Raw genomic sequence first — 26,888 nt, forward strand, 5'->3', positions numbered from 1 at the left:
ATGAGATCCTCTCTCCTCCACCTCCCTCGCTCCCATTAACTTTTCAGTTCAGAAAATCTTTCTTGACTCCCCCGTGGCCTCCAAGGCCCTGTTCGTGTGTTCCTCTTCTGTCCGCAGCCCCTTGTATTTCCCCCATCACAGCGCTGACCACACTGCCTCGTTTACTCATCTGTCACCAACCTGCAAGTCACCAGGCAGAGACTGCGACTTCTTTGACTTAGCAGGCAAATGCCCAACCCTTAGTACAGCAAGGATTAATCCGGGCAATGAAACAAAATTAAAAATTGAGCGTTCTCTCATTATTCTTTATTTGTAGTCTGCCCTTAATTACGCTGGCAATCTTCCCAGGTTTTTTTGTTTGTTTTTTTCCTTCAATTCGCGAGTGTATCGGTGCACCTCGGCCACCAGCTCCCTCACAAAGGAAACCGGAGGAATCAGCCAGCGCAAGCAAACAGGGCCGGGACACCTTAAACGGACAAGATGGCGGCCGCCCGTCAGCCGCCACGAGTCTCCACCCACTCAGGGAGGAGGTCTGCGTCATGTGACCCTTCCCTGCCTGGCTCCGCCTCCGGCCGCAGTGCCTGACGGGAGCAGAGCGGCGAACGAGGGCGTCGGCCATTTTGTGTCTGTTTCCTGTGGGACGCGGTGGTGGCCGTTGGGTCGGAAGAGTGAGCGATTTTTGCCTCGTTTTTCCTGTTAGTTTTCTCCCCCTTTCACTTTGTCGGTAGAGCGCAGTTATGGGTCGCAAGAAGAAGAAGCAGCTGAAGCCGTGGTGCTGATATCCTTTGTGGGTTTGAAGTCGAGGCCGAGCGGGGGCGCCGGTTGGTGGTGACTGGGACTGGGAGGCCTTGCTTTGGCCTGTGGCAGAGAGTGTCTGGGATGTAGGCCTCGAGGTGGGTGGCTTGGTGGCTGGAGCCGGATCTGGGAAGGTTTCGTGGGAACTGAATTCCCTAGGGCGAGAGGCTCTGGCAGTTGTGGATCGTGGGACTCCGTGACTCAGGAGGTTCTTGCTTCGGTGCGAGCGTTGACCTAACCGCTGGGAGGCGGCTTGGACCCCTCCACCAAGGACAGTGTCCCCTAAGGATATTCTGCCACATTCTGTTGTTTTGGTGACGATTCAACAAAGGGACTTTCTTCGAGTATAATACGCTGATTGACTCTGGAGGATTAGGGGAGAGCTTCCGGAGTGTGTCACCCACTTTTTCCGTTTAATTGGGGAATCGGTGGTTTAGGGAAGGCTTGTGTTAGTCAACCATGGTTTCTTTCTTTCTTTCTTTCTTTCTTTCTTTCTTTTTTTTTTTTTTTTTTTTTTTGGCCGGGGGTGGAGTGGGGTGGGGGAGAACTAGCTTCCGCGTCTCACCCGCTGGCGCCTTAATCTTCAAGAAGCGTAAAGGGTGGAGTTTCTTGTGTCTATCACCCAGCTTCGTAAGACTGGAAAAAAAAAATGCTTTTTATTTTTTAGTAAAACGTGGCGTCTTTTTAATACTTTTTTCGGGAAGGGCTAATACCGTTTACGTTAAAATTGATTTACTTCTGTCTCGTATCTAAAAACGGTTACGGAACTGCATTTGTTTATATAATGGTTGAAAAACGGTCACGAATTTCTTTAATGAGCTTTTAGGAAAGTCTGCCCAGTGAGAGAAAATTTCTCAGTTTTTATTAATGTAACTTATCTGCGAGTTTAGATACATGCCGTGGCAACATATTCGTAAGAAGTTGCAAACAACTTTGTGGATTATTCATACGAAATTGTGTCATTCTTACTCACTGTGAGTTTATTCTTGGATCTAAATAAAATAGATATTCCTGAATTCCATATATTAGGTAGATTTTTAACATTTTGATTATTTTGTTTTCTAGTTAATGAGTTCTGTTTTGAAATCCATTCTTGACATAAACTTGGGGATTTTTTGACCAACTGTCCAGTCCACAGCGTGCATTTGTAAATTTTGAAATATTGAACAGAAGTTATTTTACTTAAATCTTTGTAAAATGCGGGGATTTTACAGTAATCTTGCTGATTACTGAGATGTGTTCGTTTACAGATGGTGAGAGATTATGGGCATAAAGTACCTTCTTGGTTTTAACTACTCTCATGTTTTAATGTTCCTCTTCCTAGTCTCTTAATATGACAGGTTTTTTTTAATAGGCAGTGTCATTTTGTGCTATTTTTGTACCTTAACAATATTGATCAGGTATTGTAATAGAGATTTTGATGATGAGAAGATCCTTATACAGCACCAAAAAGCAAAACATTTTAAATGCCATATATGTCATAAGAAATTGTACACAGGACCTGGCTTAGCTATTCATTGCATGCAGGTAAGGATTTTTTTTCTGTCTTTAACTTTTAACCCCTTGTGTGGAAACAACATGAAAAAAAATTAATTTATTTTAACAGTTGTAGGGTTTTGTTTATTGTGAAAGATTAGATATGGTCAGCTTAAAAAAAAAAAAACCTGTTTTTTGGCCATTAAGTTAAATAATTGATTTTTTTTTTTAAATGTTTGAAGAAAACTTATGTTCATAGTGTTTATCTTTAAGTTATTAATAATATTTTTTATTTTAGACTGGGGACAAGTTGAGGTCCCAGAGTATCTCCTCAGTTACTTGAGTTAGAGAACAAAGGTCAGTGATTTAAATTTTGTGGTCTGACCAGTTCTAATCCCATGAGAATAATACATAATTAGCTACCATTACTCTCTGCCATTGAAGGATTTGTTACAATTTCTTGCCTGAGGATAGGCTTACTTCAGTTATTATTCCTTGGACCTCTTTTGGAAAGGTAATGTGTTTCATTTAATGATGTCTGGGTTTCTTGAGCTTTTCACTACTTAGGTAGGGAGAGCTTTGCAATTTATGTTTTTAAGGATCTAGTAAGTGCCTTTATGTCTTATTCAACATTATTTCTTCTACTTTGGCCAGTCCTAGTGCTACCTGAATTTTGGCCTAATTGGACCCTAGAGAGAGATGAGATGAGCAAATCCCTATTTATTGGAAACTACTGTTGGTAGGAGGCGGGGAGGTAAATTAAAATAAGATGTTGTTTCCCCTAGTTAAAAAATAAGTTTATTTAAAAAAACAAGTTTATATAGATCCTCTTCAGTTATGTCACTGTAATAATAACTTAATACCCATTCAGAAATACTTTAGGGCCTGCTATGTGCTAGACCCATAACTTTCCACTGTGGCAATCACTAGTTACATGTGACTACTTAAAAGAAAATTTTAAAATTAAAAATTACAAATTTAATTTCTCCACATTGTAACCACATTTCCAATGCTCAGTCACATGTGGCTGGTGGATGACTTGTATTGGATAGTACTGATACAGAAAGAATATTACAATTTATCACAAAAGATTTCTGTGAGACAGCATTGTGCTAAGACAAGTGTTTTAGGCACTAGGTGTACAGCAGTGAAGGAAACAGTCACCATCATGGAGTTTAGATTTATATTGTGGAAGAAAACACTGCAGTATTTAGTTTGCCTTTTCACGATAAGTGATAGAGAAAGCTAAAACTAGGTAAGAGGCATAGGTAGGGCCACAAGATAGGAAAGACCTGAATGAGAAGCTGACATCTGAACAGATCTGAACGGAAATGAGAGAGAGCTTCCAGAGAACAGCAGATGAAAGACCCTGACATACAGGAGCATTCTTCTATATTGAAAAAGAAAGGGTAGCAATGTGCTTTATACAGAAGGGTTTACTTATTGTAGGCCATTTTCTTTCATTCTGAATGAAATGCAAGGTTGAATAGAGAGAGGTGTAGCATATTCTGGTACCTTTTCTTTCTTTCTTTTTTTTTTTTTAAATAAGGATTCTCCTGGCTACAGAGTTGCAAATAGACAGATAGCAGAATGCAGTGAGAACACTTAGGATGACTGGAGTATTCCAGGCAAGAGGTGATGGTGACAGAGACCAGAATTTGCTGATAGGTTTAGATGCAGAGTATAAGAAAGTGAGGAGTTGCAGATTGATCTGAAGGTTTTTGGCCTGAGGACTGTGAGAAATGAGTTATCGTATACTAAAATGTTGAAAGCTGCAGGAAGACTAGGCTTAGAGATGAGGATGTCACGATTGTGTTGTGTTGTTAATTTTGAGACAGTCTGTTGACTATCCAGTTGGAAATGTCATATAAACAATTGTATCTGTGAGCCTGGACTTCAGAGAGGTTGGAGCTGGAGGTAGAAATTTGGAAGGATGCTGTGGTGAGCATAGCTATTTTAATCCATGATACTAGATGTCGTTTCCTATTAGAGGGTAGAATATAGATCTAGAATAGGTGCAGGGACTCCAGCTTGGGCCACTCACAGCACTTAAAGGTTAGAAGATTAAAAGAAACCATTCAAGGACATTGAAAAGGTAGGAAATCTAAGAGAGTAGTGCCCTGGAAACCAAATGAGATGATTAAAGGAGTTACTTAACAGAGTGAAATGCTGGTGGTAGGTCTAGGAAGATGAGGACAGAGATTGGATTTAATCAAAGTGGAGGTCATTGGTCACTTGCCAAGAGTGATTTCCTAGAGTGATGAGGATGAAAGCCTAATTGGAGTACTCTCAAGAGAAAATGAGAAAGTAGAGGCACTGTTTCAAGAAGTTGTACTATAGAGAAGAACAGAGAAATGGAATGGAACTGGAAGGAGGTCAGTTGAGAAACTATTTTAGTGACATTGTTGATTGACCAAGTGCTTTTTTTTTATGGTTTTAGTGTAATTTCACAGCAACCTGTGAAATGGGCCTGGCAGTTAAATCAGACACATCCTCCAATTTTATAGATAATAAACTTAGGACATTAGTAATTTAGATGGTTCACATCAGTGCTTGCTCCACCTATCTTTTCAACCAAGATCATCATCATTTCTACTAGGCAAGGTTGTAAGAAGTCTAATTCTGGCTAGGATATTGTGAGGTAGTTAAGTAAATCATGTTATTTTTCTTCTTTTTCCAATAGCTTTTGATTAGTATATTCTTGCCCTTATCATTTAGAAATAGAATAGTTCATGTGTATGAATACAATTTTATTACTTTGAGGAACATAGGAGTTCCTTCATCAGCATTTGTCAAGAACAGTAACATGCCAAAAAACCGGCGTGATTAAGTCCCTTGTTGAGAAGCTTTGTTCATGGATCTTTTAATCACAATAAGGAACAATGGTTAAAGATCAATCAAAAATTAAGATAATTTCTCAATTTGATTTGCAAAGACTCTGTTTAAAGTCTTTGAGTCTTCTTAAGAAGAAAACAGTTTTCTTTTCTGTTCTTGCATGAAAATGTTTTGGGAGGAAAGAGAAATTGAGTATGAGACAAATATGTCCCCTAAAGCAGTGGTTCTCAAGCTTGGGCATGCCTCAGGATCACCTGCAGGGCATGTTAAAACAAATTGCTAGTCTTAACCAAGAGTTTCTGGCGGAGGGGGTGGGGGGGCCCCTGAGAATTTGCATTTGTAATGAGCTTTCAGGTGATGCTGATAGTCTAGGCAAAATACTTTGACATTTTTTTAGCCTAAGTTAAGGCAAGTTGCTGAAGAAACCAAGACTGACAGGAATTTTACCATATTGGCAGAAGTTACCCATGTTTGAGGGTTAGAAACATTTGATCTAGCAAAAACCATTAGTAAAAAAAATCGTAGGTTTCCAGTGTTTTATAATAAAATCTCTTTCTCTTTGTAATCTGTCAAATTTAGTGTAATGACAGGATCACTGCTGTGGCAGTGTTAAGTGCCTCAGGTAACGCATTAGTTCTGGATATGCTAATTATAAGTGCCACTTTTGCAATTTGTAACTACCAGCTTGTCTCAAGATCAATCTTGGAAATTTTATGTTAATTCTTCATATAGTAAGAACTTTCATAAGCTGTGCTTAAGTCAGACTTGAACCTTCTCTCATTTGAGTGGGACTGCCAGTTCATTGCTGATAATTCAAGCAAGCAAGATTACATGGTAAACTTAATGTTTATTGAGTCCTTACTATGCGTTAGACATCCTGCCAAGTGCTTTCTGTACTCACTGTTTCATTTAACATATAATTTAATACCTGTAACGTAACAGGTATTAAATAGTTTCATATATTTACTTACGTAATTATATAAATTATATGATTTAATGCATTTATTCCTAAAAATGATGCTAGATGTTAGGTAGTGTATATAGGTTGGATAATCTTAAATCAGAGGATTTGCGTAGTCTCACATACCTAGTAAGTAAGCAACAAAACTGGGGATTGAATCCGGATAGTCTCACTATAGAACAAGTTATTCTTAATGATTATACTAAGTGTTCTCTGAGTAATTTCAGATTGCTCTTAAAGGACTTTATGAGACACTTTATCTAATGGAAGTTTGTTTTAATGTTAGGTGCATAAAGAGACAATAGATGCTGTACCAAATGCAATACCTGGGAGAACAGACATAGAATTGGAAATATATGGTATGGAAGGTATTCCAGAAAAAGACATGGATGAAAGAAGACGACTTCTTGAACAGAAAACGCAAGGTAAACGTTAGGATGTGTGCTTTTTCTTAACACAGCTTCACTAATGAGAGTATTACTACTACTTTGAGGTATAAATTTAATAGTGGATGTTATTCAAAATTCCAATTTTGAGGGTTTTTTTTTTAATACTTATTTGAGAGAGCAAGCATGTGCGTGAGTGGGGGAGTGGCAGAGAGAACTCAATAACTGAGATGATGGTCTGAGTTGAAATCAAGAGATGCTTAACTGACTTAGCCACCAGCACTCTTTTTTTTTTCAAGTTTATTTTGAGAACAATGGAGACAACACAAGTGGGGTCGGGGAAGAGAGGGAATCCTTAGCGGGTTGCACGCTGTCAGCGCAGAGCCCCATGTGTGGCTTGAATCCATGAAAGTGAGATCATGTTCTGAGCCAAAATCAAGATTCAGACGTTCTGCCGACTAAGCACCCCAAGCATCCCGAGTTTTATTGTTTCTTATGTCTTAATGTTTGGAGTTGTATATTTGATTTGTATATATGTAATATCACATGGATTATTCCAAACACTTTATTATAATATAGTTTTGTTCATAACTGCATTCCAAGTGGAATTAGCAAGTGTTGAGGTTTCTGAAAATGAAGGTAGCTTGTTTTGATTTGATTATATAACCACTAATAGTAAATTTTTTGGTAATGCTGTTACTTGACTTGGAATTTACAATCACTTATTATCCAGATGGTAGAAGTTATTAATCAATTATGAAAAAAAAAATTTTTTTAAAGTAAGCTCTACACCCAACGTAAAGCTTGCACTGAGATCAGGAGTTAAATGCTCTATTGACTGAGCAAGCCAAGTGCCCTGAAGGTTTTTGTTTTTGAAAGCATTGTAGAAAGGTCAGACCTCTTTGTCATAGTTTACCTTTTGAGATGGAATAGAAAGCTGTTTTGTTTTTGTTTTTCAAAAAAAAATGAGGAAAATTATTTAAAGTTTATTTCTTTTGAGAAAGAGAGCACAAGCAGGGGAGGGGTACGGGAGGAGGGACAAGAGAGAATTTCAAGCAGGCTCTGCACCATGAGCATGGAGCCCATTGTGGGGCTCCATCTCCCGAACTCCCAAGATTATGACCTGAGGTGAAGTTGTATGCTTAACTAAGCCACCCAGGTGCCCCATAGGAAAATTATTTTTTTACCTGTCAGAATAGGGAAAGGATGTTAACCTTTTTGCTTAATAGAGATTGAAAACACATTTGAAGAGTAAAAAGAATAATATTGACTGAATTTCTTTGCAAGAAAAATCTCATGAGCTAATTACAGTGAAATAACTTTTTTTGATGTTTGAATGTCTTAAGCTTGCTTAGTTTTTTTTTTTTTTTTTTTTTTTACTTCATGGGAAAAATTAATTAAAACTTTTGTTAGCAGAGAGTCAAAAAAAGAAGCAACAAGATGATTCTGATGAATATGATGATGATGACTCTGCAGCTTCAACTTCATTTCAGCCACAGCCTGTTCAACCTCAGCAAGGTTATATCCCCCCAATGGCACAGCCAGGACTGCCGCCAGTCCCGGGAGCACCAGGAATGCCTCCAGGTATCACATAAGGGTTACGATTTAACATTCTTAGGACTTTGTTGATATGGTATAGAAGTATTAAAATTTTTCTCTTAACCCTTTAATATTTGTGACTTTTTTGTTGGTGAAATTTTTATTTATAGGCATACCTCCATTAATGCCGGGTGTTCCTCCTCTGATGCCAGGAATGCCACCAGTTATGCCAGGCATGCCACCTGGGTAAGAAAACTTTTAATTGACTTGTGGGCTTGTGCCTAGTAATAATCTTTTCAACTTGGGTGTTACATGAATTGTAAAATGTTACTTTGCCTTTTTTCTTTTTCTTTTTTTTTTTCTTAAAGGTATGGGCTCCCTAAACTTAAACTTGTCTAAAAAGGGGTCTACCAATAAATTTAAGGAATATAAATTTACCTCTGAGGAGAATAGATTTTTGGGTTTTAGGATGTGTGTAGGCAGCCATCTACTTCAATTGCCTCTGATGTAATTAAAGTAGTTGGTTGTAGATTTGTGTTTCTGAGATTCAGAACTGTCCATGACACTTTGTAGTTGTGACAAGAAGCAAACTCTGTAAATGATTTATTTGTCAAATCATCAAGAACTAAAATGAATATGAGGTGCTCGTGCCTATCACTTTTACTTAAAAAATTGTTGGATGTGAGAGGTATACAATACACTTTCCCACTGTATTTTGAAAATCACAGTTAGATTTTGATTTTGTCATACATTTTCACAGATTGCATCATCAGAGAAAATACACCCAGTCATTTTGCGGTGAAAACATGTAAGCATCTCATTCATAATGTAATTCAGGAGGTATAATCATAATGTCATTTTTTTTGTGTGTTTAATGGTATCTATTCAGTTGACTTCAGAAATTTTCTAACCTTCCTCACTAAAACTTCTAGAATGTGCAAGCTGGTTGACACAAGTCTTAATGGAGGGGAAAAAAAAAAGACATTTGTGAGGAACTAGTAATAAATAGACCCATATAAATAAAGCATTTTCTAAACGTGCAGCTGTTTTTCGCCAGACTGCTAAAGTAATGGAATTTAGTAAAAAGTGTTGATATTTAAGAAAGAATAGATACTCTTTTGCCAAATTAACATGCGTTATTATAGAAGGTAATTCGGTTTTCTTGTAATGAAGTCTATATATAGAGTTAATTTTCTAATAAAGTCCTCAATTAAGAATTCACAAACTTGTAAATGTTTTAAGTGAATGGACACTGGTATTTGAAGGTGAGCTCTTTTAGGGGAAGGAAAATAAATATGGGTTATGTTTTTAGTCATGGTTTAGTGTTAGGTGGCCGTTAGAAATTAGGCAATTGTGTGAGGTTACTTTTGACTGTCATTAATTTTGGTGGTAGTTTTTTTGTAACCCTCCTCCCAAGAATCTTTACTCCACAGTGTATATTCAATATTTTCTTTTTGAAAAATATAATGACTCTAAAATAATTTTTCTTTTTATATTCTGTATGGGTATTTTCCAAATGAGACCAAAGGTGATTATGATTTCAAATTACACATATTTTAGATGAGGCCTCTTGTCTGTATTGAGGGTATAATTGTTCGTAGTGACCTTAAATGTATGAAAATGTTTTGTAAAAGAGACTGGTTTTTCCCCCTTACTTTACTGATAAACCCAAGAGGTTTGATGGTTTTTAGAAGACTTACTTTGATAGAATTGTTCTAGTGTTGTGTGTTCTTTCAGCTTGAATTTCGATATTAGGGGTCAAATTCAAGTCTTTTATCTATTGTTTCAGGCTTTAGCCAAAATGTTTTCTAATAGTTTATACTGTTGATTAACTTGGTTTGTTTCTTGAAATTTGCTTTCTAATAGAATGATGCCAATGGGTGGAATGATGCCACCTGGACCAGGAATACCACCTCTGATGCCTGGTATGCCACCAGGTATGAAACGTTAGACAATAACCTTTTTACTAGGACTGGCATGCTTTATTCTTAAGTATTGTGGACAGTAGGTTTGTGGACGTTGGTGCAGTTTTAATATTAAAATTTAGTTTTTTAAATTGATTGGACAAGTGTTAGAATGGATGCTTTTTTTTGAGTTTTGAAATAGTAAACAGGTTTCAAAGCAATCAGAAATGAGTCACAGAACCTATACACCGAAGCTCATATACCTAACAGGGGTTTTATTTGTTAGGAATTTTTTAGATAAGTAACGGAGAGTCTTAGAAAATAATAGGGAACCGTAACAAACTGTATTAAACAATATAGGCATTTATGGCCTCCCTCAATGAAAAGTGGTGGATTCAGTGGCTGGGGATCTCAAGAACCCATGTGTTTAAAATTTTCTCCTTTGCCAACTTGAGCTTTTCTCCCTGGGACATGTCGCTCAGTTGTTACAAGATAACTCAGGCAAGAAAGGGTGTCAACAGCAGTGGGCTCTTGTTTTAAGTTTATTTATTTTGAGAGAGAGTGCACGTGTGCACACATAAGCCAGGAAGGGACAGGGAGAGAGGGAGAGAAAAGCCCAAGCAGGCTCTGCATTGTCTGCACAGAGCTCGATGTAGGGCTCCATCACATGCCTGTGAGATGATATGAGCCGAAATCAAGAGTCGAATGCTAAACTGACTGAGCCACCCAGGCACCCCACCTTTTTGTCATTAGGCAGCAAAGTAACTCTCCCAGAAGCTCCTTAGCCTCTTACAGTTGACCAGAAACAGGGCTAATGGACCCTTTAGCTGAAACGGAGCCTGTGTTAAGAACTATCTTGGGGGCGCCTGGGTGGCTCAGTCGGTTAAGCGGCCGACTTCGGCTCAGGTCATGATCTTGCCGTCCGTGAGTTCGAGCCCCGCGTTGGGCTCTGTGCTGACAGTTCAGAGCCTGGAGCCTGTTTCAGATTCTGTGTCTCCCTCTCTCTGACCCTCCGCTGTTCATGCTCTGTCTCTCCCTGTCTCAAAAATAAATAAAACGTTAAAAAAAAAAAATCCAAACTAAAAAAAAAAAAAAAAAAAGAACTATCTTGACTCTATCCTATAATGTGGGGAACCAAATTTCATTAGCCAAGTAGGTGTGCCACACAGGCCTTCATTAGGCTTTCTCAATTGGTTGCTTTTTTTTTTTTGTATGTAATCCTAGCAAGTTTGGTGTGCAGTCCATAGCAGATTAAGAAGTATTCAAGTGATAGTTGACGTAAAAGTAACAGGATAAATGAGGCAGCGGCAAAATGTGCATCATTGCCAGGACAGGCATTAATTTATAGGTAATAGCTCCACGTGTGTTCTGAGAGAATTTTAGGCATTTAAAGGAATGTAGAATAATAACCAATGTTCAGTTGATAATGTGAAATTAGTAAAAGTTTTTAAGTTATGTTGAGGAACTTTGAAGAACGTACTAGTAATGGATTTTTCGGAAAATTTACTTGAACTGCTTTAAAGGAGGAATGCCTGGCTGGCTCAGTCAGTAGAGCGTGTGACTTTTCACCTCAGGGTTGTAATTTTGAGCCCCATGTTGGGTTTAGAGATGACTTAAAAATCTTTTAAAGTGTTTGCAAGAATAAGTTTCCTGAAAAAAAATATATGGGTATATGACCTATCAAAAGTTTTTACAATAATTTGAATTGAATTCGAGTTTAGAGAACATCCAGCTGTTGGATGATTGTAATAGTTCTCTTACGTGTTTCACAAGGTTTGCTAAATCAGGAAGATTAGTAACTTACTTTCTACTTTTCCTATACAAGGAGTCTCTAGTGGTGTCTTTCACTTTCCAAAATTCTGAAGAGAGGGGCGCCTGGGTGGCGCAGTCGGTTAAGCGTCCGACTTCAGCCAGGTCACGATCTCACGGTCCGTGAGTTCGAGCCCCGCGTCAGGCTCTGGGCTGATGGCTCAGAGCCTGGAGCCTGTTTCCGATTCTGTGTCTCCCTCTCTGTCCCTCCCCCGTTCATGCTCTGTCTCTCTCTGTCCCAAAAATAAATAAACGTTGAAAAAAAAAAAAAAATTCAAAATTCTGAAGAGATACAAAGGAATAGAAAGGTTGAGGCAAGATTGTTCCAAGGAACAAATGCCTAAGATATTTGGACTTCATTGAATTGAGCAGTTCATCAGTAACTTTGTAGTGTAGAATTGTTTTTTAACATGGTATATTTTAACAAGAAAGTCTTGGGAAAATACTTTTTCTGAATTAAAAGTTTCAACAACTCCCTTTCCCCAATATTTCGTCTTTACAGGTATGCCCCCTCCTGTTCCCCGTCCAGGAATTCCTCCAATGACTCAAGCACAGGCTGTTTCAGCGCCAGGCATTCTTAATAGACCACCTGCACCGACAGCAACAGTTCCTGCTCCACAGCCTCCAGTTACTAAGCCTCTTTTCCCCAGTGCTGGACAGGTAAGGTGAAATTTCTGAAAAGGAGTGCACTTGTATTTAAAGGTAAAGTGTAGTTGTTTATAGAAATCCTTTAAATCGTCATAGGTCAATTTTTTGTTGATAATCCTTTTCGTACAATTTATTAAATACAAAGAAGTGTCCTACTCTCTTCCATGTTTGCACACATTGATTTCTTCTAGTCAAAAAAGATTGGCTGGAACCCAATAGTGTAGTATGTTTTTTGTTTTCATAGCTGTGAATTCTGGTCATTCTTAGCTTTAGTTAGGAATGAAAGTTTAATTTCTGGGGACTTAAATACATAATAGTGTTTAGAGGTCCTCCTTCACATCTTGAACTATGAATGGAATGAAATCAAAGGCAAAGGTGAAAATCCTAAGACCTTAGCAAATCATTCGTTGGACTCTTTAATGTAGAACAATGACGAAACACAATGCTGCACTTTTGCAGGAAGGCATCGTTTGACCTAGTTAGACTTCTCTTTCCTACTGGCCTTGTCTATGTTCAGAACTCAGAAGCTAAAGATGCTTTTGTTATATATAGTAACTGTATAATTGTGGTTATTTTTGGGCTTTTCCCCCAAGTTGTATTCAAAATTAAGCAGATGTAATCGATTCAGAATTAAGGTCGGGATGTATGTTCTTGTTTTGTTCTTTTCACTTTAACGTTATCCCATAGAGGTTTTCTTTTCTCAGTTTTTTTGTTTGTAGTTGCTAAGTTAAAAGTATTACTTTTTAAGTCCCCTTTAAACACATTAACTACGTTTTTGAGGTGGGTGGGGATTTTGTTTATTGAGAGATGTCAAACTTTTAGCAAAAATCATTCAATTGGATTGAAGTGTCAGTAACGCATCTTTAGTCTCAGTTGAAGTATCATTTTTGAAATATCACAGTGCAAAACACATCCAGTTTTAGAAAAGAAACTGGTTAATAACTAGGTTTATTGGTGTAGAATTTAAAAAATTTTATGAGGCTCATACTGTCACTTTGTTTATTGTAAATGCATTAACTGCCTGCCTCTTAAAATAAATCTGATTTGATTGCATTATATTTTGCGTTTATAAAAATGCAATCTATACTAAAAAAAGTCTACCACATGGCTTATTTTCACCCATTTGTTTGGAGACTTTTCATTGTTTCCTTTCTTTTATGCTACAGATGGGGACACCTGTAACAAGCTCAAGTACAGCTTCATCCAATTCAGAAAGTCTGTCTGCATCTTCTAAAGCTCTGTTTCCTAGCACAGCACAAGTACGCAGGAAGTTGCAGTTTAAAATTGTTAAAATGGCTTTATAAACTTAACCCTTTGGACCCTGCTTTAAAACTAAATCTTTTCTGAAAAATATACTATATTTAATTTTTTTTTTAAGTAAAGTTAATGGAATAAAAATCAATGGTATTTGAAAATTTGAACTCGTACCAATAGAAAAAAATGTACCCCAAACTCCTATGGTTCTAAAGGGTTAAAAGCATGTAAGCAGTAAATGCATTATAGTGGCCAATGGTTAGCCTGATGCATGATTAAGCTTTTTTGATTTATGCTGTTTAATCTAATGCATCACATACAATGTAAGGAAATTTAGTACTCTGCGTTTGGTTCTAAAGTTGGCCTACTCTTCATATTTCAGTTGTTTGGTATTTTGAAAAGTCACCTATTTACTACTGGTAACTTTATGTTTAAAAGTTCCTACTAAACCCTTTTGTCAGTGATAATCATGTAGCCGTTGTTAAGTGGGAGGACATTGTATTATCTATATAAAGAAAATTTCTGAAGGACATTTTTTAATATGTCCTCACTGATGGAGTTTATGTTATGCTTGGTAATTGAAATTTATCCAAGCATTTGTATTCTGTAATTTCTGAACTTTTTTGTTTTGAACTGCTTGGTAGATTGATTAAACAACTAATTTAGAATAGTAACAATAGAGCATAACTATTGTGATACAGTGTGTTTCATCAGCCTGAAAAAAATACACAGCTTTGTAAAGCAAATAAACTTTGGTGAGAAGGTAGATAAACTCTTAGAAGTTACATATGCAGTCTTTATTTCTGCTGCTGAGTTTTGGATGTGACTTTGACCCAGCATCTTTAGATATTCTTACATATTATCTTGATTTTTGTGGAGTTTTTATCATGTTAACTTTGTTTTAATTTCATTTAAAGTTTGGTCCTTTATCGAATGTTGGTGTCTCACTTTTAGGTTAATTATAGTAGATATACTCACTTTTGGGTTTTGAAGTTTCGTTAATGAAAGATTGTGTTTTACAGGCTCAGGCAGCTGTCCAAGGACCTGTTGGTACAGATTTCAAGCCTTTAAATAGTACCCCTGCAACAACTACAGAACCCCCAAAGCCTACATTCCCTGCTTATACACAGTCTACAGCTTCAACCACTAGTACAACAAATAGCACTGCAGCTAAACCAGCAGCTTCAATAACAAGTAAGCCTGCTACACTTACAACAACCAGTGCAACCAGTAAGTTGATCCATCCAGATGAGGATATATCACTGGTAAGTTTTTCACATACAGGTTTTTACTAGCATAATTTGAATACTGTTGTAGCATCTCATCCTCCTCTTGAGAAGTGTTAATTTGTACACTGATGGTCTTATAATCTGATTTAATGCTTACACTGTGGTTTTTATCATTCTGATTTCTAAGAACCACAGAATAAATATTGCATGCGTGTGTTTTGATTTTAGACACACTCCTCCTACTCCCAGACTGTTTCTTAAAGAAGACACTAATTTGGGTTCTTGCTGTCAAAAATCATATTAGTTAACATAAATTTGTAAATTAATCAAACAAGGGTGAGAGGTAGAATCTACAGATCCTTTGAAACTTACCTACCTTTCTCACTAGACCCTTTCTTGCTGAGGCAGGTATATATTTCCTGGAAAGTTATTAGCCATTCTTCAAATATAAAAAATAGGTGAGGTTTTCTTGAGGCATTGAGATTTTAAGTAGTCAGTCTGGTTTGTGGAGCGAAAGTAATGGTTGACAAGGGTACATTTGTTAAAGGTTACTGTGTAAGATTTTAAATGTTTGCCTTTTATGCTTAATGATTCTCTCTGCATTCAAGTGTTTAACATTGTGTTCATTTTTATTCATAGGAAGAGAGAAGGGCACAGTTACCTAAATACCAACGTAATCTTCCTCGACCAGGACAGGCTCCCATTGGTAATCCACCAGTTGGACCTATTGGAGGTATGATGCCACCACAGCCAGGCATCCCACAGCAACAAGGAATGAGACCCCCAATGCCGCCTCATGGTATTTCTTTTTATGTTTATTTAGTGGATTTTCTGAGTATACACATAAATTTATCTTCAAAATACATTGCATTTAAAAGTACAGTGCACAGACCAACTCAATCTATTTTTTGTGTTTTAAATGTGTTTTTTAGGTCAGTATGGTGGTCATCATCAAGGCATGCCAGGTTACCTTCCTGGTGCTATGCCACCGTATGGGCAGGGACCGCCAATGGTACCCCCTTACCAAGGTGGGCCTCCTCGACCTCCGATGGGAATGAGACCTCCTGTAATGTCGCAAGGTGGCCGTTACTGATCTTACTTCATCCAATCTAATAGGTTTGGAGATTAAACCTTTTCTCAACTTGTGCTGTTTATATAGCCAAGCTTCCGTCAATAAGGCTTCATTGTGACTTTAACAAACATTATCTTCCCACATACCAGGAACTATTGGACATTTATTTTACATGGGAAAAATTATTTGGAATAATAAAGCAGGAACTTTTCCTGAAGTTGCAATTTATACTGTATGGCTTCTTTTTCATGTTTCATCTAGGTTTTTAGAAGTGAAGTATAGTAAATTTGGTTCGTTATATTGTGAAGGCGCTGGAATTACATGAACATACCACCTTAATAAAGGCAAGTTCTGTAAGCTTACATTGCTATTTGTAAAGTTATGCCTTCACAGCATTTCAGATGCTGTTGGACTTCATGTCCCCAACCTAGCTTGGTGAGGGCTGTAACTGTTTCCGAGACCTGTACATTGGAAGTCTGAATGTATAACAATATTTAATGTATTTAGAGTTCCTCATGTTGCAGGGTTTAAGAAATCTGACCCACCAAGGTCATGTGACTTTTCTGTACTGTTAAACTTCATTGTAATAAAATGAGAGAAAAACTTATGCCTTTTTATTCATAACCCAGCTGTGGACCACTGCCTGAAAGGTTTGTACAGATGCATGCCACAGTAGATGTCCACAAAATAAAATTCATAGTTACCAATACAGTTTTGATACATCATTGGATTCTGTCTTTGAATTGTAGGCTGTTCCTTAGCTGCATGTTTTAAACTGGACAGTATGTATAGACTTGTATGTTAGTGCTTAAGTTGACAGAAAAACTTAGTTACATACGAGCCATTACATAGTGAGTATGAAATCTTTATATTGTGTCACCTTTCCACGCCCTTGGTGTCACTACATGTTAGATGTCCTAGATATTTAAAACGTAACTTTAGTGTGCCCTCTTTCCTGCTGATGAGGTTTAGAGCCTAGTGCCAGACCCATTTGTTTCCTTCTGATTATTTTTGAGACTGCAGTACTGTGTGGACCTCAGAAGCTTTTCAGGTGCAAACTTCTAGAAGCTTAGGTGCATGCAGTTAAGAGTTTTTTGTGTTTGTTTTGTTTTGTTTTGTTTTTTACTGTTAACAGATTGGAATCTTTTCTAAGTGTAATGCCAAATCTAAATGTGCCTCTGTTAGGATGGTTAACAGATGGATACAAAATTTTTTATTATGTTCCTGGAAAATTACATTATTTCTTTGATTAGATGGTTATCTTCTGTTATTTAGCCTAAATGGCTTCCCTATTAACCTTTTCATCTTGGAAATTTGAACGTTACTATGTCCTGTGAAGAACTTTTTTGTAGAGGTGACTGCTATTCATATCTTGTATTGCACGTCTCGTACAGTAATACCTCTTGTTGACTTTTTGGCATCCATTTTTAAAAATCTTTTGCAAGGCAGTTTCGTGGTTATTTAAAGTATCAAGTGATCTGTACAAAGCATAATTATTAATACGATGAACTCAAGTTGAGTTTTTCTCAACCTAAAGTTAAGACTTAAAATGGTGATAAGTCTTTATAACCTATATATGAACGTATAGATATGACCCGAAATCAGAGTTTTTGTCTTTGAAAAAAAGTTTTAACCTTGTAGGAAGATGTTGAAAACTGTTTTAATCATAAGAGTCTGTATTTAAGTGACAACTAGAAGAGATTGATTTAAACAAAACCTACAAATATCTACAAAGCTGAGTGCTAATTTAAATCACACATTTTGCTCCAGTGAAATGTTTTATAGCTTTTTTCTTATGATACCATTGAGGTTCAAAAATTCATAGCTTGAAAAGGCAACGTCCATGTATCACCGAGAATGCATTTGTTCCGTCTGCCAGCAGCGAAGCCCCATACTTTTTCTCTCACCTGCCTACTAAGTAGTTGTGGGATTAATACATATTTCTTAGATTTGGCAGCACGTTTATCATACTGCCAAAGAAGAACCTGTGTTGAAAATTTGTAAGGTAAAAAGGGCATGATTAAATTTAGAATGATTAAATAGGAAATGTTTTCCCAAACCACGTCTCAAGCATTTCATGTACAGGTTTATCAGCAAAATACAAATGGGTTAGTAATGTTTCAGAACTTTTACAAAGTTTTATTTACATTTAATGCAAAGATGATATATTTTATGCCAAGGTTTGTTGCTTTCTGAAGACTGAAGGGAGAAGATACCAGTACTTTTAAATAAGTGGTAGAATTTTAATTAAAAGTTAATCCAAAGTGTTACGCATGGCACTAAAGCACACCGTCTTCCTGTGTCGTGTTAAGTATATATAGCTGAAGTGGTGCCCATTTTGGTATTATTTATAGTGTAATTTGTGCATGCATCAGCATAATTAAGCTTCTAGAAAATACCTTTTACCTAACTGCTTCTGGGGTCCATAGTGTGGTTAAAACATGAGTGTAACAAATCATGTTGAAATAACTCTTACTTTGACTTACGCTGCTTTTAAGTAATAGGTGGGGTTGAGTTGAAGTAAACTATCTGCCTTCACAGAAGACAACCTTTAGGACTTGTTACATTCAGGCAGGCATTGTAATTGCCATAATTTAGGAAGTTGTAAGATTAGTGGGACTGCAAACGTTGGCTGTCCCTTCGTCCACTCCTATATCCTCCTTTTTTAAAAAAAACAAAGTGACTTAACGTTTTGTCTGGCACTAGTTTCTATTGTGTGTAGATTTTACCTAACTGTATGACAGAACAAGACCAGCAGGTGAGGATCAACTTTTGAATGGCTGCTGGAATTCTCATTTAATCTGAGTACTTCTATATTTTAGTAATAATCTCAGACATTTTCCATTAGGAGTGGGGAAAATACTCTTCGTGTACTCCTGTTCCACTGATCGAGTTATATATTGAGCGTAAACTCAGCTTAATTGAACTTAGTTATTTGGGGGGAGATCCCCAACAAAAATAAGTATGGGTTCAGAGTGGAATTATAGCAGACATAGCTTTTTTTTAAAAAAAAGCTGCTCTTTTTTCCTTTGCTTGCTTGATCATGGGGATTTTTTTTTTAATGCATGTCTTTTAAATTAATTGGGTAATGTTTTTCTAAAATTAAAATTTTCTTCTTCCTATAGCCCTGCCATAGGACAGGCTGAGGCTGAGTCTCAGTGTTGCCCTGTTCAGTCTGAGGCAAGTGGGATTTATTTTATTCCTTATAGGGGCTTTCACAGCTTTATGGCTGTTGGATATTTATGTCCCCAAACTTGCAGCAAGTTTGGTGAAGGCCCCTAAATTTAATTAAACTTAGGATTTTTATACTCTTTTGGCAGAGAAGGCTCTATATTAATATTCACGTTTGACTGTGGTGTTAATAAACATAAATAAAAATATTTGATATATGTAATTTACTTTGTGTTAACAGCCTCAGTAAAGCTGGTATTGCTATATTGAACTTTAGTAAATTAACAAAATTTGACGGTTTTGATTTGGAGGCATGAAATGTTTCGTTCAAATTTTCCACTTTCACTTTTAGGAAAAACTTGTCATTTTCTTCCCAAACTGTTAAATTTAACCTCATGGATAAGTTTGATCATTGGAAATGCCACTGGTTACCGAAATCTGCATTCTTAATCCCAAAGTCAATGCTTTGAACATTAAGGTTGAAAGGTCATGTGGAAATGCTTGTGATTTTTTTTTAATATTTTCATACTTCACCACATTAGAGCAAATGTTAATGTAGAGCCCTGTGAAAGGTGGGAAGGTGGTGTGTGTGTGTGTGGTATGTATGCATATACACTACACATTGATAAAAGTAGTACAGACCTGTCAGTATGGGTAGATTACTATTTTTTAAGTAGCTAAACTGAAATTGAATCATGTGGTAAAGTTAGTACATTGAACTGTGGTTTTGGAACAGTCATTTTGAGGTTCATTTTCAGCCTTAGTGAATGATATTTTATGCAATATGCACACATTAAAAGTATCCACATTTGTTCCCAACTAAAATTTGCTTATATTTGGTGAGAAACATGTTTATGTGTGTATGTTGTGGGCGTAAGAAGGAACTGGAAGAGAGGCCAAAACATGAACCTGGATTACTTTTCGTTCTTTCCTGTGTTTAAGCAACTGTTCTATCCAGATAGCATTTTCTTTCAAACAGTAACAGCATATAGTACAATGTTTAGCTAACCCAGGATTGTTTTCCTTGTGGTTTTAATTCTTGGAAGCATAAAGAAAAATTACTCATTACGTGAATTCCAAATTTTCAGTGTGTAATTAGAATATATGATTTTTCTCTGTAACTGAATCATGGAAAAAAGAGTTTAATGTTTGAAGAAAATTTTGTTACAACAAAAGAATACATTCATACCTTTGTTCAGTAATTAAACCTTTTACATCTCCTTAACTGGAGATGTTTTCTGTTGCATCCACCATCCCCCAGTATAGTGAAATGTTCGAGTGAGGCTGCTGCTTGTGCTAATCTAATAGTGATAGTTGAAATAATTATAATTGAAATAGGCTCTTACATACTTGACTTCTGGGAGTTGGAGGGTCTCAGGGTGGCATAAATTGTTGAAGTTAATTTTCTTAATATCTCTGAAGTATGATTTTGAGAATTACATAACTTTCAGGTATCTATTACTTCCACTGGTAAACTTGGTAAATGAAAGGAAGAAATGTGATAAAATTTTGTTTTGAGTAAACTGATACTTGTATTGGTTAGGGGATATAAAGAATATTTAAAATAAAAAATTTTTGTATAAATCAGGTATGTCTTTTTAAAGAGGCAGTATTTATCTGCCTAATATTAAGTAACCTTTGTGTGTTATTTCAAAACAAAATCGGTTTTCTCTTACTGTAACTTTTATGGAAAAGTCTTCTAAAAGGAGAGCTTCAGTTATAAGACTATTGACTCTGAGGCAGTTTTGTAAGTAAACATTCCCCTAGTTACACTTCTGCTTGCTATCTCATGACTTGAATATTAGTGAAGGTTTTGTTTTTTTTTTTTTTAACCCTTTCTTTATTTTCTGTCATCTGAATCACTTTAATAAATGACTTTTTTTTCCTAGCGTAGAAACCTTCTTTGTGCTATTTCTTGGCAAAATAATAAACAGTTACTTTAATGATGTTGTGTATAGTGGATATTCACAATTTTGTGATTAATGTTGAATTTTCAGAACAGTACTTTTAATATCTTGCTCTTAGGCAACCCCTATTATGGATCTAAATCAAACTATTGTGTAGGAAATGGGGAAAGCGGGATTTCAGTTTGAGCACCCTAATACTTGAAATATCTCCAACTTTACCCCAGTGTTTTCATGTTCTTACTTGGCATTTTTGTTGAGAAATAATCAGCTTGAAAGTTGCAATTTTTTTAAAAGATTTCTTCAGTAAAACTCAGGAGAATTTCTTCTTCTAAGCATTGTTTTTTTGTTGTTGTTCTGAGCTCTATACATTCTCGCATAATAATTTGGCCATAAAGGGAAGAGCCTTTCATTTTCTAACCCTGGAAAAATAATATCTTGAAATAATATATTAATTTGAATTTTTTAAACAATCTCTCTTTAAATCTGTTCAATTAATCTTACATATCTTCGGGAAAATATCTTTATTTTACTAAAGCAGGATGTAGAAGTCATATTAAGGCAGAAATTGAAGATCTAAAGGAGCTCTTCACTGAAGCTAATTTGAACTATTTCTGTTTGAAGCAAATTGAATACTGTTACTATAAATCAAGACTGGTTCCTGGTTAGGTTCTTTAGAAGGCATATAATCAGCTATATTAGAATATGTTTGTGTGTATGTTTTAATTTTGATCAAATTAACTACAGAGAAGATACATGTGAGTAAACTATTTAAATGATTGATAACTTGGACCCCATCCATTAATTCTAAATGCTGTAATGGTGTGTAAGGTTGTATTATGGCACAGCTTCAGTAATATGCTGTGTGTTTGGTCAGGGGTTTGTGTAATGCTGTGTTTGTAAAGAGGGAAAGGCCTTTTTTGGAATTCTCCTGGCCCTTTGGCATTCTTACTGTGTCTGAGTTTTGTTGTTTTGTTTTGTTTTGTTTTTAAGCATTATTGTATTTAAAGAATCTTTATGCCTTCGCTTTGGGTTAAATTTGAGGAACTGGCAGCGAAAATTATTGATGCTCAACTTTGATAAAAATGAAGAATGAGTTCATACAGACCAGTATTATTTGGGGGAGAGGTCTAATTATATAGTGTTATTAGGCTTAAGAACCTTAAATGTAGTGAAAGTTAACAGCCCTCCTTGTTTGCATTTGTGATTAAGGTTTCATCGAATCCTTTATTCCAGTGTAGCTTATTCTTAACATTTTATTCCTAAATGCTTGAGCAATCAGATGAAAATAAAATATGCAGCATCATTTCCTGTCTCTACTAATAAAACAAGGCTGCTTAATCACCCAAGTGAGCCAAGGGAAGAGTTACTGAAGTTTCTGTAGGTTTGAGTTAGAATAATATGGGGTGTGTATTTATTGAGCAAAGCCTTCCTTTTAGTTAGTAGTTTGTTAGTATACTTCGAGGAGAAACAATAGGTTTGCTTTTCAGCCCATGTTTTAAATCCACAATCTCTAATAAAATGAAATCAAGTATTTTGAAAATTGAATTTTAAACTAATAAAAGTTGCTTTCCTCTGTTCGAGTATGTCTACACACACTTAAATTTAGAAATTACCATGTTGAGATTTTTTCCCCCCAAGTCTATGCCCCCCCTTTTTTAGAGTAACCAAAACTTCCACATATACATATTGGAATACATAGTTTATTAAAAGCGAGGTATGTCCAATAGATACACAGTGTTTTAAAGTCATTCTCATAAAGTCACTCTAAATAAAGAGCCAATGTAAGGTTACTTTTGTAAGACTTGGGGAAAAAGTTTAAAATGTATTAATGTCAGGCTCTGAGGAAATTTAATGCACATTGACTTTTTAAAACTATGGATTGAACTCCTCAGTTTAATACAATTTGTGTTTTTGTTAACTAGCAGCAGAATTTCAGCATTTGCTACTTACTGGTAGAGAAGAAAAATCCCACAGCCCTGCCAGTACAGGTTAGTTTAATCTGTAAGTACCTGATGTTCCTATTTTTTTCAAACATATCCATATAACCCACACAAGGAAGAAAGCTGTGCAGTTACTTAAATGTGAGTATAACTAATAATAGATCCATTGGACACTTTTAAACACTCAGTTCTTGGGCCAAAGTAGCTCTAGGTTTGCTAATAACCTCAGTTGTAAGAGAGGTGTATTACTGCTCCTTTATATCTGGTTGTGGTTGACCCTAAATAAATACATTGTACATAAAAGGAAAAGACGGTGAAAGTTTCAATTGGCTATACACACGTGTTGGCATGTGATCTGGAGTGCAGGGCTTTGGGTCCAGGCTCTATTGAAGCCACTCTCATGGTGGTTACTCATACTTACCTTTTAACTTTTTACAGTATGAATCAACCTAAGAAAAAAGTCAAGTTTCCTTACCTCTAGCAGTGATAAATGGTGTGCAGTCATAAGCTAGAAAATGTTTTCATACTGTGTATTTTGTTAAATGTTTGTAGTAGCTCTTGCTGTAAATAAGTACTAATTTTGTTCACCTTTTTTTGTAAACTATAACTATTCTGTTGTTGCACCACCACTGTGGGCTCATTTTACTTTGAATTAAGAATAACAAAACTTTATAATATTCAAATGAAAACTGACTACCCATCAAGAAACCTAGACAAATTCCTTGTATGTTCCTTTTGAGGGGCAGTAAGGTCATAATGGCTTGTAAAAAACATGTTAAGGTTTTTATTACTGTCGTTGGTTCTATCAGAATTCATTGTTGTCTTGAACCATCTTTGAGAGTTTCCTTTAACCTTTAAATATTATGCTTTTGTGTTGCTAAAAATTTTAAATGCAAAGGTAAAAAGAATAAAGCATACAGTTTGGTTTGCACAAGCCTGAACCATCCTTCAACTCTAGCATTGACTAGGATGCATGGCTACCTCCTTTACACCCTAAGTGTAATGATGTCTAATTTGAGAACATCTATCCATAAAACTAGTTGATCTTTTATTCCTATTAATTGGGGGTAGTGATTAGCCACTGAAAACAGACCATCTTAGTGTTATTTTGTTTGAAAGTCATGCATTTAGTTAATTAAAAATCTCACTATATCAACTGATAATAAAATTTTAAGATATCCACTTGTTTTTTTAATATAAAATTGCCTAAGGGCTTAAGTTTCATTGCCTTTCACAGTTTAATCTGTATAAGAAATGGCGTAGATACAGTGGAAATGGTTTTCCTTAAAACCATCTCTATAAAGCTGCCTTTCTGGTGAGTACTATTTTATACTTATATGTCACAGTTTTTCCTTTTAAGTTTAACTGAAATGGGATACTGATCAAAGAAGTGAGCAGTCTGAATTTGTACACTCTTTAGATAATATCTGAATCAGAAATGTATTTTATTTAAAAGTTGAATATTTCACTTCCTGACATTTCCCTAATAATCCAGGATCACTTTCTGACTTTGACTTAACAGACTAACTGGAAAACCTATTAACATATAAATTGTTTCCTTTTAGTGAGATGGAAAAAATGTTTTTATTCAGAATTATCTAGTATTTTTACAAATATTAAGATTTTCCTTTTAGCTAACAACCGAAAGTGTTTTCTCAATGCTTTCACTTCCCACACTGCATAGGTATAAAAGTTAAATAGCAGAATTTGTTCTCCGTGAAGCCGTTGTTGCAGTGATTCATGAGCTATTAAAGCCAAGGGTAGGGTTGAAGAAGGACTTGCCTGAAATGTTCCTGCAGACTAATGCTTTACAGGATTCCCTTTGAATGAACTTAAAAATTTCAAGTGTATTTTTAAATCTCTCTAACCTTGCATGGAAAATGTGGATTAGAAATGCTGGTTTCTGAGACTGTGTATGCCAGCAGAAATTAGCCTCTGGGTATATTTCTAATTACTTTATGCCCTGTTCAGTACTTTCCTTCAGTGTAACACATGGATTTTTTTCCTCTCTAGTCTTAAACCACATCCTAGATGATGTCAATATAAGCTAAGGATGTTTTCACATTGTATTTCCTGCTGTTATCTTTGTAAACAACAATGAACAGTAAGCTCCTAATACTTTTTAGTATGGAAAATGATAGTCTTCTCTAAAATCTGAAAATTGATGTCTTGAGTATGTGATAATGGTGATGTATTCTTCTAGATAAGCACTAAACAAAGTATGGACCCTCAATTTATGTCTTTAAGATTTAAAGTGAAGTAAATTTCTAAGGAATTCTGTCCTTTCCTAGCAAGGATAAGCAGACATTGAAAATGTGGTAAGTATGTAACTGTGAATGCATGTAATAGTGGTGAGAGTAAGTAGCCAAATTTCCGTAGCATAAAAATTACTTAGACATAAACAAGATTTCTTGAATTTCCTTTGCGACTTAATGTATGTGTGTCTAGCATTTTTACAAATTTGTGTGCACAATGATTAAATTGGAATGTACCTTACTCCTTTGTCTGGTTTCTTTTTGTTTTGTATGGTGCTTTAAATACTAATTTTATTTCAAGCTTTTTTCAGGGTAGAAATAAGTGGCTGATAAAGAAAATACCTTCAAGAAGAATTATTTAAATGTTCCTATTTTAAAACCCAGTGATGACTTTCAGTTTTCTTAAAGCCTTTTGTTTTTCAGCTCCAGTTAAAACTGACAATAGACAGCAGATCAGAAATGGGAGAAAACAAAAACCTTTGTGCTCATTCTGAAATATTGTAGGAATTCATTATTGTCCCATAGTAAAATGTTGTTAAGCTAGTATTTGATTTTCATGGAAGCAGTGCTTTTTTAAAGTAAGAGAAAAAGGTGATGAGGTTTGGAATCTCCCCTATTTTCCCTGGGGTGTTGTATTAAGAAGATAGTAAATGGAAACATTTCACTTGATACATCATGGAAGGTGATTTATTTCTGAGTAATATGTCCATTTCTTTTCAGACTAGCATTGTGTGAAGCAGTTCAGGATCCCAAAGGGTTTGTAGTAAAGAGGAGGCCCTTCTCAGTTCAGTCTACAGGTTTTATTTACCTTAGCATTATACTGGTAAGGAGTAAAATGGAAAAGCAAGTTTTACAAGGGGTATGATGGTAAAGGGGACCCGAACAAGCAAGGGAGAATAAATGGCTAGTCCATTTGTATGGTTAAATGATCTAGCTAAACAAACAAATTGGGTAGCAAAGTTTTTAATGTGGGTAAATGAACTAATTTAATGTTGTAATTAAATTTTAACTCTAAAAATTTACCAACATAAAAGCTCTAGTAATTAGTCTATTTTTATGGTTTGGGGGGAAGAGATGTTCCTTAGTGTATAGAACCATACACTAAGATAAAAACTCACAAAAGGCACTGAAGTTTTTTGTTTCTCTTTGAGGTAGTCTGGTGGGGGGCGGGGGGGTGGGCGGTGTTTCCTAGGCTTTGAGAAAACCAAAACTACCATTTGAGAAATGGTGTTTTTTATTTTGATAGCTGAAGCAATTTTCGGTCTGTGTTTTCATCTAAAAGTTGAAGGATATTTGCTTCTTGCTAAAACTAAGCCTCTTTATTCCATGGTTATGGTTGCCCATTAACATTTGAGTGCCTGTTCTTTACAAAAATAAATAAAATCTTTCATTTATTATTTATGATACTACTTGTCTGAGCCCATTTTATTAAGTTGTATCCAGAACAGTTTATATTGAGAATGATTAAAATAATAAGCATCAACTGTCCTGAACATTTTTTTGGTGTGGAAAAGACAGGGCAGTTATTTTTATTAGAAATGGTGTGTCTAATGGGAGAAAATAAGAGGTAAATGAGGATATTTAGACTGTGGGTATATGGGGTATGTGATAAAGCGTTAATTGAAGTTGAACAGGTAGAATGAACCAGAAGTGGTGTAGTCGTTTAGACTAAGCATAAGATTAGAGCCTGGTTTTATGACCATAAGC

At 35.9% G+C, this 26,888-nt stretch overlaps 1 protein-coding gene across 12 annotated transcripts; it reads left to right on the plus strand.

Annotated features, from left to right (window-relative positions):
* The first annotated feature begins 595 nt into the window (after positions 1–595).
* Positions 596–25,658, plus strand: ZNF207 (zinc finger protein 207). Of its 12 annotated transcripts, XR_014136063.1 has the most exons (15): positions 596–777; positions 2,195–2,322; positions 6,354–6,492; positions 7,867–8,037; positions 8,163–8,238; positions 8,753–8,800; positions 9,859–9,929; positions 12,208–12,365; positions 13,520–13,612; positions 14,630–14,872; positions 15,476–15,635; positions 15,769–15,952; positions 16,170–16,252; positions 19,034–19,088; positions 22,909–25,658. XR_014136063.1 is itself a non-coding variant. In XM_081791217.1 (13 exons), exons 1-12 carry the CDS (start codon positions 738–740, stop codon positions 15,927–15,929), a joined length of 1,488 nt encoding a protein of 495 aa, XP_081647343.1. In that variant the 5' UTR covers positions 596–737; the 3' UTR covers positions 15,930–15,952; positions 16,170–16,619. The 12 variants fall into 12 exon arrangements, 7 of the variants coding, with proteins under 7 accessions (XP_081647343.1, XP_081647342.1, XP_081647344.1 ...); XR_014136061.1 differs by having other exon boundaries at positions 15,769–16,252; XR_014136062.1 differs by having other exon boundaries at positions 15,769–16,252; positions 22,912–25,658.
* The last annotated feature ends 1,230 nt before the right edge of the window (positions 25,659–26,888 follow it).

The sequence above is a fragment of the Panthera onca genome, chromosome E1, assembly GCF_046562875.1.
Source record: "Panthera onca isolate mPanOnc1 chromosome E1, mPanOnc1 haplotype 2, whole genome shotgun sequence".
Lineage (NCBI taxonomy): Eukaryota > Metazoa > Chordata > Mammalia > Carnivora > Felidae > Panthera > Panthera onca.